This window comes from Grus americana, chromosome 17 (assembly GCF_028858705.1).
Source record: "Grus americana isolate bGruAme1 chromosome 17, bGruAme1.mat, whole genome shotgun sequence".
Lineage (NCBI taxonomy): Eukaryota > Metazoa > Chordata > Aves > Gruiformes > Gruidae > Grus > Grus americana.
Genome location: NC_072868.1, coordinates 9,066,902 through 9,083,895, shown reverse-complemented (window position 1 = coordinate 9,083,895; position 16,994 = coordinate 9,066,902). Strand labels below are relative to the sequence as shown.

Sequence of the window (16,994 nt, the reverse complement as noted above, 5' to 3'; positions counted from 1 at the left end):
GAAAAAGGCGTGTGCTCCTTCTCTCTCTAACCTGCTCCAGCAGTGCTCTGCTAAAGCCGCTTTGTGCCCGCAGCCCTGTGCAGAGGGCTCTGGCTGTGCTGCGTGGGCTCCAGCCCCGTGGGCGTTGTGTCCCTCCCCACGCAGTGGGACCTTGGCTGGACCAGCCTGCAGGGCTCTGCCTGACCCCAGGGGTCCCCTGCCCTGCACCAAGGGTGGCTGCGAGGGGTCCAGCGTCCTGCGAGCATCTGACCACCCCCTCGTCCTGTACTCCTGCTGCCTTCCTTGGGGCCTGGCCCTGCAGAGGCCACTCACAGCTGGGGCCCTGGGCACCTACCAGTGTCCCACATAGATGGTGGCATGGTAACTTTTATGGATATATATGTACATATATATATATATCTCACAGCCAATTCCTCAGTAGTGGAAGCTAAAAATACCAACCTGCCTGGCTGGGTAACCAGGTGCCGTGAGGTGGCCCCCAGCGAGGCAGTGTTTCTCCCTATTATTTTTATTAATCTGTTTTTAGTAAAGCCAACCTGACTGATGAACTGACCCAACCCGGCACATCGTGGGGTGGGATGGGGCCTGCTTGGGCACCATCCCCAGGTGATGATGGGGAACGGGGACAGTTGGTTTTTGGTTTTATTGCATTTTGAATAAATCTGGAAAGTGAGGAATGGGTGTGCTGCTGTGACATGGCTCCTGCCCGCCCCCCCCCCCCCCCCCGAGCCAGGAGGCTGAGCTGGCACAGGGGGCTCCACTCAGGGCGGTGGGTACTGGTGCTCACAGCTGTTGTTGCTGCAGGGGCTGTATTGGGGGGTCCCGGGGGCCCGTGCAGGATGGCCCAACTGGATGGTGTCCGGGCATGACACTTGGCTGGTGAGGGGGGGGAACAGGAGGAAGGGGGTCCCGCCTGCCAGGAGCGGGGGGCGGGATGGGGCAGAGGAGGGAGGGACGGTCGGTCGGTGGGGACAGGGTGGCGGATGAGGGGAGGGATGGGGTGGAGGGAGGGATGCTCGGAGGGAAGAGGGGTGGCCGATGGAGGGAAAGAAAAGGGGATGTCCGGGGGACGGAGGGATGCAGGGAGAGATTTCCCCGGAGGCGGAGGGCGGGATGCCCCGGGGAAGGAGCGATGGAGGACGCAGAGATGGAGCGGGGGGGGGCGCTGGAGGACACAGATGATGGAGCAGGGGGGCGCTGGAGCAGGGGGCGATGCCCGGCGGGTGGGCAGCGGGGTGGGGGCGGGGAGGGGCGGGGGCGCGGAGCCACGCGCTGCGCGGTGCTCTGGCGCCCTCTGCTGCTCTGCGCTGCGTACCGCGGCGGGGGGGGGCGGGGCCCGGCTCACGGCGGTGCCGTGAGTTTGCAAGGACTCAGCGGTTACGTGAGGCATGGTGGTAAACGGGGGGCCCTGCCTGGGGACCCCCACTCCAAACTCTGCCCCGCGGGGCTGCTGAGCCGAGAAACTGGAGCTGCGGCGGCTGGTGCTCGCTGGGGAGTGCTGCCTGCACCCACCCCTCGTCCCACCCAGGCCCCGCAGCTGACCCTGCCAGGAGCTGTGGGGTGAACGTGCAGGAGCAGCCCCCTGCCCTGGCAGACGGTGGGTCTGGCCAGCCCGGTGGTGGTGCGAACCAGGGTCCCAGCAAGGGAAGGGCCCTTGACCTTGCTTGCAGCCCCCAAATTTTCACTCAGAAACAGGAGCAGTACCGAGGTGCGTGTGGGCAGCAGTGCTCCCAGCAGCCTCGGCCAAGCAACGCCTCCTGTCCGCAGGCTGGCAGTGTCCCACTGCTTATTCACATCCCACCCACTGGTGAGAAACAAAGCTTAGGGAAGGATTTGGGCTCAGCTGCCGATGGGGACACGTGCAGTCCTTCCTCAGGCTGCTGCCCCGAAACCTGTCCCGAGGGCACTGCGTGCAAGGGCTGGCGCTGCCTTGGGGCTCAGCACTGCTGTTATGGATGTGGAGGACGCTGTGGTGCAAAGGCCAGCATAGGGATGGCACAGGGGCTCCTTGTCTGGTGTTTTGTAGCAGCCACTCACCACTAGGACTTATTAAGAGCGTGCTTTCAAACAAAGATATTCCCCAGTGCTCTGAGATGTGTCAGCAGCACAAGGGTTAACCCTGCTTTCCCTCTCTTTCCATGGTGAACTCAGTGGCGTGGTCGGGGATAACCTCGTTAGCGGCTACGCTGCGGCAGCGATGCCCCTGGGACAGAGCAGCCCTATAAAATGGAGCTGTGCGCTGCGGGGAAGCGCTGGGAAATGGTAGCTGAGCTGCCTCGGTGGGCTGCTGGCAAGGTGCTCCCCCTGCCATGCGTGAGCCTGCGGCTGCTTGGGGTGTTACGGAGGGAGCAGCTGGACCAGGCTGTTTGGGATAGGACGCAGGTTTGTCATGGCAGGTCTGGGTGCTGGTAACAAAGCTGTGCCCGCAAGGGAAGCGGTTGCAATCAGTTCTGGGTAGGGCTGCCCCGAGCGAGGGTGCTGGGTCCTGTGAGGGGCTGGCCCAGCCCCCACACCTCGGAGGGGATCCTCTCCAAAATGGTCCCTGAGATCCAGCTGCTCCTCAGCCGCCTGCAGAGTGGGTGCTCGGGTCTGGGGTCAGGGCTGGCAACGCAGGTGCACACAGGGACCTTGGTACCAGCCGTGAGGGCACCTGCGTTGTGCCAGCCATGTAGCCCCCAGCCCTGCGGCGGGGTCTGGGGAAGCCCGGTGATCCCCTCCTGGTCTGCTGTTTCTCAGATGGGCTGGTGAGCTCCCACCATCCTCAGGGCTGGTACTGGCATCGGTGCCTGAGAATTGTTCGCTGCCTGTGCCGTTGTGCCACAGGCCCTGTTTCTGGTGGCCGCCTCCCCGTGCTGTGGGAGAAGATGGGTTCCTTATGCCTGAGCATTCATTTGCTCTGCTGATCGACAGCCTGTGGTCTGGCTGAGCAACCCCAATTGTTCCCAGTATGCCTGGACAAAGAAATGCCTAGAGAGATGGCAAGGCTTAGGAGAAGAGGACATGCTAGGAATATTTCCACTGCCTTGGACACCATCATTTTTTTTCCCCACCCCCTCCTGCAAGAATGAGAGGCAGAAGCTCGGTTTCACAGGCAGAGTGGGATGCCTCCCTGCCTGTCCGGAGCAGGGCGGGTGCAGGAGAAGCCTGTCCCAAAGCAGGCTGAGAGTTTGTCCTCAGCAACAGCGTGGTGCTGCACTGAGCGCGGTACTCGCCTGTCTGCTCCTGGTAAGGGAGGCAAATGCCGAGGGCCTCTCCCTGGAGCATGGGCTATGGGAGCCACAGGTAGCCCCACGCATCCCCTGAGGGTCCCTGTCCCCAGGGACTCACGTGGCACCGCAGGGTGGTGGCACTTGTCCCGGGGCCTCGTATGCACTCAGGAGTGCTGTTCCCAGACAAAGCAATTTTGGGAGCTGCAGTTTGCAGCTGACAGCCTGGGTGCTGCATCATCCCAAAACCTGGAGGAATTGGGGAACAGTGTGGGTGAGGAGGAGCAGGACTGGCTTCATCAGCCATGCTGCTGTGTGGGATTAACACCATCACGGAGGCAATGCCTTTTCCTTTCCCCCAGGGCTGGTGTTCAGCCAGGCCAGGTCCAAGCACTTGCACACATTGCTGCGCCCTCGCTGCAAGCTGCGGGCTTTGCTTGGCGCGGGGCTCACCTCCGGGCTGCCGTTAGGGCCATGGCCTGCTGGTTCTTCTCCCCAGCTTGTCTCACTTGCCATGGCTCGTTCCCAGCTGTTGGCCAAACCTGAGATTTGTGGCCTTGTTTTGTGAACAGGAAAGCTGGGACAGGGATAAAGACTAAGCTTTCAAAGCCCTCGGCATGGAGTGGCTCCCGGTCCGCAGAAGCGAGGGGTTCCCACGGGAGCTCTGCGGGTTCCCACATGACCTGCTCAAGGTCAGGCAGAGCAGGCAGCGAGCCCCGGTTCCTTCCTTCCCCACGGGTTCGAGGTGGGAGCGGAAGCAGAGCTTGTGTCTGCTCCGCCACCTCCGAGCAGGGGGAGGGCAGCGGGCGCTGCTGAGGCTTTTGTTCTCGGGGCTTGGAGGGCTCCTTCACACATGAAGGGAACGGCATCGGCATTTCCAGTAGGCAGAAGATGCTGCATCTGAAAACATCCTGGCTCCCTCAGTCATTAGCATCTGCCATGGTTGAGAATCACAACTGCATTGAGTCGGTGTCGGGAAGCGACAGACCCCATGAGCACAGCCCCCGGCTGCTCCAGTGCAGCTTCTCAGGAGGCTGGCAGGGATGAGGGTGGGGGATGCCTGAATGCCCGAGAGCACAGGGCCCATTGCAGCCTGGCTCCTGGGGACCGCTCTGCCACGTCCCCTGGGTTCAGGAGAGACCGCTCGCCAGCCTGGGGTGCAATAAGGCGGTCTCTGAGGCAGCAGAGGGCCCCCAGTGCAGCGAGTGGGACTGCATGAGCATCTGAGCGTGCGGGGGGTGACTGTGCTGCAGCTTCGGCGTGGCTGAGCCACCCCTGCCCTGCTGCAGCCCCCACGCTCAGGGCCGTGCTGCAGCTGGGAGGGCTCATGTGTGTCCCCCCCAACTCCCACCTCCAGCGGGGGCCTGGGCAGGAACGGGGGGGCTGTGGCACGGTCGCCCCCAGAGGAAATGGGCCGAGAAAGCCCTCAGGGAGGCAAACCGCTGCAGGAGTACAGTTAGCTTCACCCCAAGCTGTAAGAGGCCCCTGTTTCCCCTGCGCCCGCTGTCCTGCGGAGATTAGCTCTCGGCTGGCTGGGCTTGACGGGCAGCCGGAAGAGGCAGCGTGTGCCGAGCAGCGCGGGGCCGCCCGGAAACCTGGGCAAAACGGGCACCGCAGCAGCCCCTTCCCTCCCAGCTGCAGCTCAGCCCCCGCTCAGCCCTCCCCACGGCTGTGCCAGGCTGTGCCCGCTGCCCGCCGAGCCCCAGTGCGGGGGTCTGGGCATTCGCCATCATCCCACGTGCTGGCAGCAAAGCCAGGGCCACGCTGTACAGGAAAGGCATGGTTGTCCCGCTGTGCTTCCCAGTGCCGTGCTTGCCCCTGGCCAGCCCGATCAGAAGGGCAATCTGGTTTCCCTGTGGTTGGCGTCGCCCCGTGCCGGTGCTGCCAGAGCCGGCTCCCTCCCTGCGCCCCTTCTCTGCCGGGGCTGCCAGCTCGGCTCACGCACAGCCAAGCGCGTGGGATGAAAGGGAGCTCCCGGGGTACCGGGGAGCGCTGGTGGCAGCACGAAGGTCACGCCGCGTCCCGGCAGCAGTGCTCTCTAATGCTGCTGATCAGAGATGCCCGTGGGGATTGCGGAGCAGCACGGAGGTGACCTGTGCGCTTGGGGTCAGCGGGCCGTGGTGTGTGTCAGCCCCAAGAGACTTAATCCCAACCGGGCAGGGGGTGGCGGATTCCTGACCCGCAACTGAGCCTGGCATCTTCTCCAGCATCACCGTGGTCCACCTCCTGCCGTAACCAGACAGGGTTGAGTGGTGCCACCCTGGCTCCGGGAGGGTGAGGAAAAATAGTAGGAACAGGCAGCAGAAAATGTAATGTTTTGTCTTGAGAAAGGAGCCCTTTGCACCTTTTCTTCCTCCCTGAAATAGCTTTTCCTGCCACCCAAAAAGAGATAGAATATTCTGCAGGGCGTTATTTCAAAGGATTTTTTTTTTAATTTACTGTAATCATGTGACAAAGCTTGAAATGCTTGTGAATGGCCTGATATGTGGGAAAATAAATACGCAAATACTGTCCCCGGGTTTGCCAGCAGGATTCCCCAAGCCGTTTCCCAAACACACGGTTCAGCCTATACTCGTTATCGGTTCTAGTCCTTCACGCAGGACTGCATGAAATGCAATGCAGAAAAACGCTGGGATTTCTGCAAGCTGAAAACCTGCGGGTAAAGCTGGGAGTTGCAGGGAGCTTTGTGATGCCTTTCTCATAGAAACTGTCTTTTTGTGCACGGCTTTAACTGGAAGCAGATGCCTGCACAGGGAGCCGCAGTGCTGCTTGTCCCACAGCAGACTTGCAGGATGCCACAGGATAGTAAATTACTTCAGGTGTAGGCTAGAAATGGAGAGCATTCAACTGGGATCTTCCCCAGTGCTGTGGTTTATTCCCTCCACTGTGACCGCTGAGTACATCAGGGATACGGAGGTGCCGTGGGAAGTCCCAGTGGAGGAACTGTAAGAGGGAGCTTCGTTCAGCTTTGTGCCATGGGAGGAGGCAATGGCAAGCTCAGGCTGTCCAGGGGCACCGGACAATTAAATGGTCTGGACATGGGAGGAACCTTGGTGAACAGAACATCTTCCACTGCTCCTGCGTTGGGTCTGGGGCACCCCTCTACTTCCCAATGAAGAGCTCATTCTCGCCGTTAGACAACTGAAGAGCCAAGCTAATGGTGCTTCATGGGGTTTGGACGTATGTCTAGGAAAGGGGCTGGGTCTACCTGTGCCATGTCATGCAAACTGCAGATTAAAGAGCTGCTCGCTAGAGCCTAGCACAATCTAGTTGCCCCGAGAGGTTTATACCCCATGCATGAAAGCAGATGTTTGGTTGTTTAAGGTTTAGAATCATCTACCACCGAGATGCTTTTCCATAATTAGCCACGATTGGGGAGGATGTCATCAATCCATTTCTCAATACAAGAGAAGTAAGAGGCTTGGAAGTGAGCACTAAGTGATTCACCAGGTTAGATACTCTTCCTGCTTCCCTCGTTCTCTCTGCTTAATTCTTCCAAGTTTGAAAATGATTCTTTGCTTCTCTTTTTCTCACAAAATCAAATTCTGATACAAATGGAGCAGGATGGGAATGGGTTTATTTCTTTGCTGTTTATCCACATATTTCTGACCACTATTTCTCATAATACTATATAAAAAAAAAAAAGAGATGAGTGGACTTGTAGCTGCTTCGAAACACTTGCCAAAGTTTCAGGTTCTGAAGGATTGATGGGTCCTTCTGGCTGTGACATGGCTGCTTGTTGCACAGCCTTGTCTTCTTTTGCCAGGGTGTCAGAGTCTGCTGGGAAAGATGATCTGCAGGCCCACAAGGAGAAATTAAACATCCTGGACAGATGTTGGTTCAGGCCCATGCAGTTTCAGCTGAAGCTTTCCAGGCTGGTTTTGACCCGTTCCATTTCATGCAGGAAACTGTAGAACTGGGGCAAAGTTAACTCTGCAGAAAAAAATAGGCGTCAAAGTCTTAGATTTCAGGTTACGTTGGAAAAGCCATTCTGGTGCTACCACAGGGCAACCTGCATTCACCTAAGCTAGGCAGGATTCGACACTGTGGATCTCAGCAGCTGTTTTTTCACACTAGCTGGGCTGCGTGGGGTTCCGGGCTAGGATTCTCCTAACAGCACCCGATGCTCGGGAATTGTTTACTTTCTGTGTCTGCCATGCTGCTCTGACTGCTTTTCACAGCTCCATGGCATATCTATATTTACTTAGGCAAAGATGTGAAGACTGCCCAGCAGTCGGTGTTCCTAAATACTTCCAGAGTGACTGCGGTGGGGAGAGGCCAGGGCAGGAGCAGCTGCAGCATCCACCAGCGATGCTCTCGCACTGACCCCTGCTGGGTCCACGCCCAAAGCTCCCCAACCTCCAGCAACACTTGGAGTTCTGAGCTGCTGCTCCACTTTCGCAAACTCCAACGCTTACTTCTTTTCCAGAACTGTTAACTCACCTATATATACGTTTTCCATTTGGCTCCCTTTTTTAATCACCAGCTTCAGCTTGGAGGAAGAAAAAGCAGAGGTATTTTAATTCAGAGAGACCTGTATTCTGAGCACCATGAAAACACAGAAGTGCAAGAGTGTGCTGTGAGTTTCAGATGGGCAGACTGCTGCAAAGCACGTGTGTCTTTGACAGGCTTTTTGGGAAGTGTCACTGTAGGAACAGATTCCTCAGGCATTGCGAGGATCTCTGGAAGTCCTTATAAGTGATCACGTTTCCCCTCCCTCCCCGAGAGAGCGTGACCTTTGCTAGATTGAGCTTTTTGAACAGCTTTTCAGAGTGGGCTACGCTTCTGTGATACATGATGCCTTCAGAAGAGAAGTAAATAGCAGCGTGCCTGCTGTCTGCTGGCAGTTGCACACAGAAGACTGAAGCAGATGCACCGTTGCAGAACTTGTTCCTATGAGATCTAGCATTCCTCTAGTTCCTCTCACAGCCAGTGCTTCCCACATGCCTGGTCGCAGCTTGTTCTTTAACAGCACTACAACCTGAACTCTCTGATGTAGAAGATTTACCTGTAAGAAGATACTCCCCACTTTTTCCAGTTCACTACTCCCAGCAGTCACTGTGAGTCAGAAAGAAGGGAGATAACCTGTTAGCTAAACTGTGAAATAAAAAGTTATTTAGCTGAGAGCTGCTGTTGGATTTCCCAACCCGCTCAGTTTATGTTTTAGCTCTATTACCTCCAAACTTCCACTCCATATCTATCAGCTGGTTAATCATCAGCGTGTGACCAACAGCCAGGCGTGTTAGGGTGGGGGAATTCACCTTCCACTGCAAGAGCAAAAGACACACGAGCAATCAATTCAGAGGGGCCTCTATTTATGTTACCTGTAATTTCAACATAAGTCAGAAACGAGGGAGACTGATGGCAGAAGCCCGAAGAGGAGGTGTGCAAAGGGGCAAACTAATGTAGTCAGGAGGGCTTTCAAAGATGTTTGAGTCCTGCTAAGATTTCCATCTGCCTTGTCACTTCTGTAAATGAAACTCGCTGGTTTTGTTTTAACACACTCGCTGTTTTTGTTTTAACACTGGTTCAGTGTAACAATATCTGTGCAAAAAGTCATGCGTTCGTGTAACTGCATGACCCCGGGGCTCAAAGCACGCAAAGCAGGAAAACAATCAAATGAACGCCACACAGAAGTGCAGAATCATGAAACCGATGAGGTGAAGGCCACGGCAAACCAGAAGTATCATTAGATAAAGTGCTCCTTATCGGTTATCCGAGGATCTGCAGTTCAAAATTCTGAGCTGGTTTTGAAGAAAATACCCAAAGTGCTGACACATCTCAGTAGCACAGTGGGGTTTTACAAGTTCCCACTCAAAGACTGTCATTTTGTTAGCTTAGAAACAAGCAAAAATGTATTAATACCTGTTCTGCAAAATAACTGGCTTTCTCTTCACTGAGGCCTGTGGGAGAAATCATATGAGATTACTATATGTGACAAATATCAATTATCTTTTATTTAGTGAAAGTCAGGTGACCTACCTAGAGCAATAAAATCTGCTCTGACTTGTTCGGAAGACAAATTCCTCTTCAGGGCACCTGAATAAACAATGCAAAGAAGAAAAAAAAAATCACTTTTTTTACCGAGTCAAACCAATCTTTACTGAGTCAAATAAATGCAGGGAGGGAGACCCTGCGAGAGAAAGCCTCTGTTCTTGGACTGTGTTTTGAAACAAACCACAGCTCGTCAAGATAGGAAATACAGTTGTGCCTGCCGGTATCTTTGCAGATGCCCAGTGCTTTAAAAGTCAGGGCTATGGGAGTGCCCGAGAGAGGGAGGGAGAGATTTCATTGCAGGTATCCATGGAAACAGCAGCAGCGGTTGTGTTTTGAAGTTGCTGCTTTCTCTCCTATAGAAGCTTTGCTTGTTAAAGGAGAACTGTTAAGGCTGGCAGGCTACTAATTTGACCTACCTGCTGTGTTTTGGATTATGGGTGTGAACGTGTGCATATAACACTTTCCCCTGCTGTGCCTGCCTCCTTTGTTCTGGGGCACAGGCAGCACATGGAAGTTTACAAGGATTCTGTTCTCTGAAGCCAAGAGCAGGAATCTCATAAATTCAAAGAGACTGCCAGTCCCACGTGGCTTTCCGTCTGTGTAGTGCATCGGCAAAGTTATCTGCTGTAATCTGTTCCGATGCCGTCTGTGGCATCCCAGAGCTAAGGAAAAGTTACAATGGGATTGGAGGAACACGAATGATGAGACTGAGTGCACTTAGTCCTGAATCGGGAAGGGAGAAAATGCTGATTCCACGTGAAATACCCCCAAAACAGTTGGAGGAAAGGAAATTATTCAGTGTTACTCCTGGACAGAAGAAATGGCTTGAAGTTGTATATGAATGAAAGTTTAGACCAAATGTGGGAAGCAGTTGCGCACAGCTTCACTCCTGTGAAGAAAGCTATGGGGAACCCAGGACTGAAGGATAATAGCAAGGGACTATTAATAACAAGAAGGATCAATGGGATGAACATGCAGTGGAGGTGTTTGATGCATTATCATGTCAAACAGCAGCCACAACGTCAGAGCAAGATCATAAAGTGCTGGAGCCTAGGGTATTCAAGGGGAATCCCCCTGCCCCTCTGCCCCACTATTTATGAATGAGAAACTGCTGGACACGTAAGTGTTTTTCTGAAACAAGACTGCAAGGACAGATGTTTCCTTTACATGGCCTAGAACTAGGCGGGTTTCCAGCCCACTCTAGAGGGGTGTGTACACTCTTATCCTTCTCAAACAGCACTTGTCCTTGTAGGAATTCCATACAGTACTGGGTCACTTGGACGGAAGCTCCTACAAAGACAGTGCCAACATGAGGTTGTGCTGGTCTGGCAAAAATGGGTTTATAGGTACAAGTTAAACCAAGCACAACACTGTCACAGTGTTAATGCATTTAATGCATAGATATTTAAGTGAGTTTAATTAAGCCTGTGAAACGTGTGCAGGCAGGGTGTAAAGAATACAAAGCCCAAGTCACTAAACAGGGATATTTCAACAGGACATTTTTTGATTCTTAAATGCTAAGCCATTTATTAGCTACCATTAGCACTTACTGTGCAAACTAAGTGCACTGCAGTTCTGAAGACACACTTTAGCAGCATGCAGGAATGGACAGCAATAGTTTGGCCTCAGGGTAGCATGTGCAAATGTATCACTTACCATTAGGTACCAGAAGAATACTTTTGACAATGTTTTTCAGGGGGCCCAAGCTGATTTTATTCATGGTGGCAAAGTCTGAGAGCTGAGTCAGAAATCTTTCCACCTGCTCAAGAGAAAGAGCAGTGACACAATCTTATCTCCGGACACAATCTTATCTCCATTTCTCACCAGAGCACTGCATTCACACACTTCTCCTTGGTGTTCTGCACATGCCTTACCTCCTTGGGCTCTATTAGAAAGCGGAAGAGGATTTCAGTCAGCGCTGAGAATTGCTGTGAAGAAACAGGACAGTGTTACTGAGTCAGGCATCTGCATCATTTCTCAGCACCTCACCATCCCTGTCACCACCACAACTAGGTGGTGATGTACCACCTTGATGCAGCTCCACCTGCCTCCAGTACATTGGTCCCAGAGTTTGACCTCCCATGCTGGTAAGGTACTCCAGTCCTCGGCATTACAAGATGCCTGTGGATGGGATTTGTTCATGGATGCTTTTCAGAGACTCTCAAAGGGTTTGAGCAGCTGGTAGCTGGCACTGCACAGGGCTTTTGTGACTCTTGGCTAATCGGAAGCTGCTGTTCTATCCTGTGTAATCCAAAAACTGAGTGGGAAAAGATGCAAACATCTACTCTCATGTTTCACAAATCCCATGGGGTAGCCAGACTAACTCAGGAAAGGAAAGGAACTAGTTAAAGGTTGAGTCGCTGTCTTCAGTTGTCTGAGCTGGCAGGGCTGGACAGCCCGCCTGTAGGGCACAGCAGCATCCCCCTCCCTCCTCTGTGTCCTGACCTTCTGGGTACGGCTGACTGGTCTGCTGCTGCAGCAGCTCATCCTGTCCAACCCTTGCCGTCAGCTGCGTAACCGAGATGGCACCAGCCTGTTACCCACGGTTCTGGCAAGCTGAGCTAAAAAAGCCTCAGCTCTTCCACTAACTTCAGCGTGAGCTGAATCGGCTTCTGAGACGTGGCTGCACACCCGGTGCAGATGTGTACCGCCAACCGGGAGCACCGACTCGGGTGGTAGGGTGGCAATCACAACCCCAACACGGTGCAGTCCCACAGAGAAGAAACACTGCTCGGCAGGACACTACTGCCCACACAGAGCACGACGTGAGCCCCTCCATTGCCCTGAACACCTTGCAGCCTGAAAAACAGGCTCCCGCGATGCGCAGGGCTCGCCACGGGGCCATGCTCTGCAACCCCACTCCAGGCACCAGAAAACACAGTTCCCTTCTGGAACGGGTCGAGACCCGGCTGGGACCCCGGCACTGGGGCCTGGAGGCCTGACCGGGCCTGGTACCAAGGCTGCTCCGGGGCTGCAGGGCCTGGAGGCCCGATGGGGCCTAGTACCGGGGCTGCTCTGAAGGTGTGGGGCCTGCTGGGCTCGACCGGACCCGGTACCGGGGCTGCTCCGAAGCTGCGGGGTCATCTGGGCCCGGTACCCCGGGTGGCAGCTCAACCCGGCCGGCTGCGGCTGCCCTGGAGCCGGCGGCCCCGCGGGATCCCGGGCCGGGGCTGCTCCCGCGGCCGCGCCCCGCCCTCCCCCGGCCCGGCCCGGCCCGGCGCGGCCCCCACCTGGGCGCTGAGCTGGTTGAGGTTGTGCATGTCGCCGCTCACCGCCTCCGGCACCGGGTCGCGGGTGAAGTTGAGCAGCCCCATGGCGGCAGCCGCGGCTCCGCCCGCCCCGCCCGGCCCCGGCGCCGGCGCCCGCCTCAGCCTGAGCATTGGCGGCCGCACTTTCCGCACCGCCGCCGCCGTCCTGCTGCCCCCGGCCCCGGCCCCGCACCGGTGGAGGGGGGCGGCGGAGGGCACCCGGTGGGGCTCCCATCGCCCTCGGTCCCCTGGAGCGGCCGCTCGGCGCGGGTCATGGCGCACCCCGAGGCGGCCCCTTCGCCCCTGCAGCCGCAGCCCGAGCTGCCGCCGTGGCGCTGGCGGAGCCCCTCGTTGGCACCGGGCGGGTGGCCAGCAGGCCGGCGTGCCCGGTTGCCCACCCCGGGGCTCGTGGCGATGCTGTGCCACAGGCCTCAAGGCCACGCAGTCCGTAGGATGCACCTACACGGGCAGGGGGGAGCATGGCTGGGTTCACCTCCCAGCACGCCTTCGTGCGCCATTAATCTGTCTTGGAGAACAGTTAGTTACGATGGGAAGGTTTGGGACAGCCTCTTGCTTTCCTACCCAAAACCAGTCGGTAGAACCCCAAAATTAGAGCTGCAGTACATGTATATGTCTGTGTGTTTGTGCCAATTAATGTTTACTCTTAATTCCACTAAGATCTCCACCCTAGAGATATTTAGCCACGTGTTTAGTTTTATGCACTTGATCATTTCCATGGAAAGTAAAATGTGTGATTTCTGTAAGAGCCTGAACGACAGGCAAAAAGGGAGAGCACTGTGTGGGTACCCACAGTGTGCGGAGGCTTAAACTTGCGGGGTGGAGGTCCAGCTGACAGCTGAACACTGTAAGTTGTTTTTCTGTACAAAAGCCGCAAATAAATTGTTTAAAAAACATAGTTGATGGGGGAGTGGGGTTTTTTCCCCTGAAAATTCAACTTAGGACCTGAAACTCCAGCTGCCGCTCCCTGGCACAGGCTCAGCACCGTGACGGGTGGCCCAGGGCAGAGCAGCCACGTCCCAGGGCTGCGCTCCGTGGCATGGACGGGTTTCGGGTAAGGAAGAGGCAGCTCCTGAGCCAGCCCACGGGCAGAAAGTGCTACATGTGGAAGGGGTCAGGGTTGCACGGGGAGATTTTAACCTGATTCTCGCCATAACCCATAAGCAGGAGGTCTCATTGATTCAGAGACATCTAGGAAGGCAGGTGAGTTGTAATATCTCCTTCTCGCCCTCTGCTACGTGGTCTCATTTCTGCTTGGGCTCAGGAGGAAAGCTTTGGCCCAGAAAATACTCAGACTGGATGTGTTCCCTCAGAGGACAATGCAGCTGATTGCATCCTTAAAGACTCCCTTGCCTTAAGCTGCTATTTCACAGCTTTCCAAGAGCAGGAAAATAAGCTCTCCAGCAGTTATTTCACTATCAGTGTGAATGTGTCTGATCCATTTTATCTGGGAAGGTGTTCACTGGCTGCCGGGGCGGATGGACAGCGTATAAAAGCCTTTGTGGAAGGTAAAACTGTGGCAGCCCACAAGGCTTCAGTTTTATTACTGACACTTTCAATTGCAAATGAGAGCGTAGGAAATTTTATAGTGCCTTTCATTGTGAAGGTATCCCAGTAGTGGTTTATAAACAGGGAGTTAAGCAGCAAAGTACCACTAATGATGAGGAGTTAAGAGATATTTACTGGTGGTCTGGCTGGAAATAGCATTCACACTTCCTTTCCTTCTCCCTCTACCTCCTAGCCCAGCTGGGAGATTTTCTATGTCATATACACAGGGTGGAACTGCATACCTCGATTGAACAGGATTGTTGAGGTGAAAAAATTGCATGTGTGGGTCCTTGCAGGATTTAACCCTAAATATTGAGGACATCTTAAAATGAGGTGCAGATTTTTCACAGTGCAACAATTTATCAGGTTCTGTGGTGAACTGGCCGTATCAGCATGTTTAAAACCACAGGATATGCTTGTCTAAAAATAGTTAACTAAAATTCATTCAGGGAGATGTACGGACTGGGTAGCGCAGGATGCCAGCGTGTGTGAACGTGATGTTCCTGGCCTTAAAATATTGCATACAGCCTTATGTACATTTTCCTAAGTGCAAATTAATAATTGCAATTAATAATCGCACATGTTCATAACCACCAAAATTCATTCACCTGTACTGTGTGGCCGAAAAAATGAAACAAGAAAAAAGGCGATTTTCTGTCTTGTTTGTATGCCAGGATTAGCTGTGCAGGAGCAGCCTGTGATTGATCTTTACTTCCCTGTGTCTTTCTAGGGTGATGCTTTAGGAACTAATTAAGGATGGTCTCAGTGCACACGTGTGTGCTTGTGTGAGCATGCAGGAGGTACGGCAGGAGGGAGAAGCCAAGGTTATTAAACAATTTCCCAGGCAGCAAACCAAATTCTTGAGGAAAGCTGAGTGACAGGATCCAAGAAGAAGAGTTTCAGTTGAGGTACGTGCTCATAACATCCTGTCCAAACAATCACCAGGAAATTCGAAAGTCCCTCCTCCTGGGATGCTGCTTTGGCTGCAGTGTGGCATGCAAGTGCCACGAACCCTGGTACGGCACTGGCGGTTCTGCACTGGCAGGCGGGCTCGGTTCTGCAAAGGATTTACTCAAATAAGAGAGAAGGTTGCAGGGTGATGGTCTGGATTAGTTACACGGGTGCCAGGCGGAGGATGGTCCCCAGCGCCCTGGGCAGAGCCCCCAGGGCTGCCCCTGCCTGCTGCAGGCAGCCTGCGTCCCCCGGCAGCCATCAGCCCCGATGGGTGCCTCTGCCAGGCCATTCTCATGCAGAACGCGTCGCTGATCGACTCATCGGAGCTGAGGACAAGCTGAGGACAGCAGTTTGAGGAGCTACAGATATGCACGCTTGTTCACCACGAATACTGGAGTAAAAGCAGCAGCAAAAAGCAATGGGGATGCACACACAGGGAAATAGGGTATTACAAATGGCGCACTCCAGAATGATCCAGAGGATCAGTGTGCCCTACTTCAGATGAATTTTTCAGCTTCATTTCACCTGTCAAATTCGAAAAGCTTCCTCGGCACTTGGAGAGTGTTACCTGGGGAAGGCTCCTTATTATATATTCCTAAAAGATCAAATCCCAGGGTGTCACTGTCCTGTTCTCGGATGCCATTTTTTATCCAAAGCTCTCAAAGCACTTTGCAGTCACTCTGAGGTCACCCTTGGAGCACCTTCCTGAAGTGGGGGAGCATTGCCTGGCCATTTGCTGGCCTGAGAAAAGTCTGGAAAGGGTAAGAGTGTGTGAACGAGCCGGGGGTAAAACCCAGGCATCCTTCACCCTGGCTGGTGCTGAGTCCATCCACTTTCTGTGTGTTCTGCCCACCTGCAGTGTCTCCCTCCAGGCTGTGTGGACTTAGGACAACACCTCTACAGGGGCTGAGGGATGCTGGAACTCCTCCTGGCTTGCTGGTGTGACGGATGTTGCCCAGCTGAAACTATGGAGGGGTTAGTGCTGTTCCCAGGGGAGGCTGATATAAATGAGCTCTTTGAGACCAGGATTTCATTTTTGTCTGCAGTTTAATGCCCTTTCCTCTCTCTGCACCATTTGCTCCCAGGCAAACGTTGCTACAGGAGTAAATTATTGCAAGCATTGCGTGCGAAGGTTGTGGCGGAGCTGGAAGCACCACTGCTGGGCTCTGGTATGCTCCTGCCTTGTGACCTCAGGCAAAACCTTCCCTTGCCCTGCCGGGGTTCCTCTGCCCGTGGGCAGGGATGATAATCCCTTACCAGGGAGAGCAGGAGCAGCTGGACCTGGGGTGGTGGGGGCTCTGCTGGCAGCCGCCCCCAGGAGCAGTGTTTCTCCCGATAAAAGTATATATATTTAGGAGGGTGGTTTGGGGAGGCCTCGTCACTTCAGATTAGGCTGTAGCAGGCATATCCTGTTTTCGAGGAAAAAGAGGATTTTGTGGCCAGCTTTGTTAGAGAGGCATTGAAGATTTTTCTATGTGTGCCTTTGCATTTGAAGTTTACATGCTGGTAGCTGCAGACTTTCTACATGTTCTGGTTACACAGATGACACTTATTTTTAACCTTATTTTTATTAGAGGGTTATATCATGTGGTCCTGGCTAGCCCACAGGAAGGGCTAGAAACTTCATGTAGGAGGGATAACACTTCCTATCTCTGTGTGAACAGCAATTCCCCGCAGATGGGAAAAGCCAGCCCAGCTGTACAGGAGGCTGGAGGCTCTATTCCCACATGTGGCAGCAGGATGAGGCTTTCCCACAGTGGGAACAGACCTTGCTCTCAACAGCCAGAGCTTTGCCAGTGCGCTGCTGGGTAGCACGGCTCTCCCCCGGGCTCAGGAGAGATGCCAGGGGCGGGACAGCTTCTCCAGGGAGCAGTGGTGAGGAGCTGGTCACTGGGAGCTGCGATGGAGCAGAGCTGGCAGAGAGGTGGGCAGTTAGAGTGGGACAAGGGCTCAGGCCACCAAGCTGCTCTTGGAAGAAGAGGACACATCCCATGGGACGTGCTCCGGTGGGGTCTTGCAGTGA

General features: G+C 54.5%; 1 protein-coding gene across 3 annotated transcripts; it reads right to left on the bottom strand.

The window, feature by feature from the left end:
• Positions 1-6,765: 6,765 nt before the first annotated feature.
• On the bottom strand, positions 6,766-12,768 carry COMMD7 (COMM domain containing 7). 3 transcript variants are annotated; one of them, XM_054845934.1, is made up of 9 exons: positions 12,434-12,753; positions 11,078-11,131; positions 10,860-10,965; positions 9,189-9,245; positions 9,072-9,109; positions 8,383-8,473; positions 8,215-8,264; positions 7,650-7,698; positions 6,766-7,139 (listed from the first exon to the last, which is right to left on the bottom strand). In XM_054845934.1, exons 1-9 carry the CDS (start codon positions 12,581-12,583, stop codon positions 7,063-7,065), a joined length of 672 nt encoding a protein of 223 aa, XP_054701909.1. In that variant the 5' UTR covers positions 12,584-12,753; the 3' UTR covers positions 6,766-7,062. The 3 variants fall into 3 exon arrangements, with proteins under 3 accessions (XP_054701909.1, XP_054701910.1, XP_054701908.1); XM_054845935.1 differs by having other exon boundaries at positions 10,860-10,962; positions 12,434-12,743; XM_054845933.1 differs by having other exon boundaries at positions 6,766-8,264; positions 10,860-10,962; positions 12,434-12,768.
• Between the last annotated feature and the right edge of the window lie 4,226 nt (positions 12,769-16,994).

Bases quoted from the DNA above. Each gene is read 5' to 3' on its own strand.
- COMMD7 (XM_054845933.1), bottom strand. From the start codon at position 12,583: ATGCTCAGGCTGAGGCGGGCGCCGGCGCCGGGGCCGGGCGGGGCGGGC. The intron at 9,110-9,188 runs GTAGGTCACCTG...TTTCTCCCACAG, and splicing joins AGCAGATTTTATTGCTCTAG to GCCTCAGTGAAGAGAAAGCC. The intron at 8,474-9,071 runs GTATTAATACAT...TTGCTCTTGCAG, and splicing joins CCAGTTATTTTGCAGAACAG to TGGAAGGTGAATTCCCCCAC.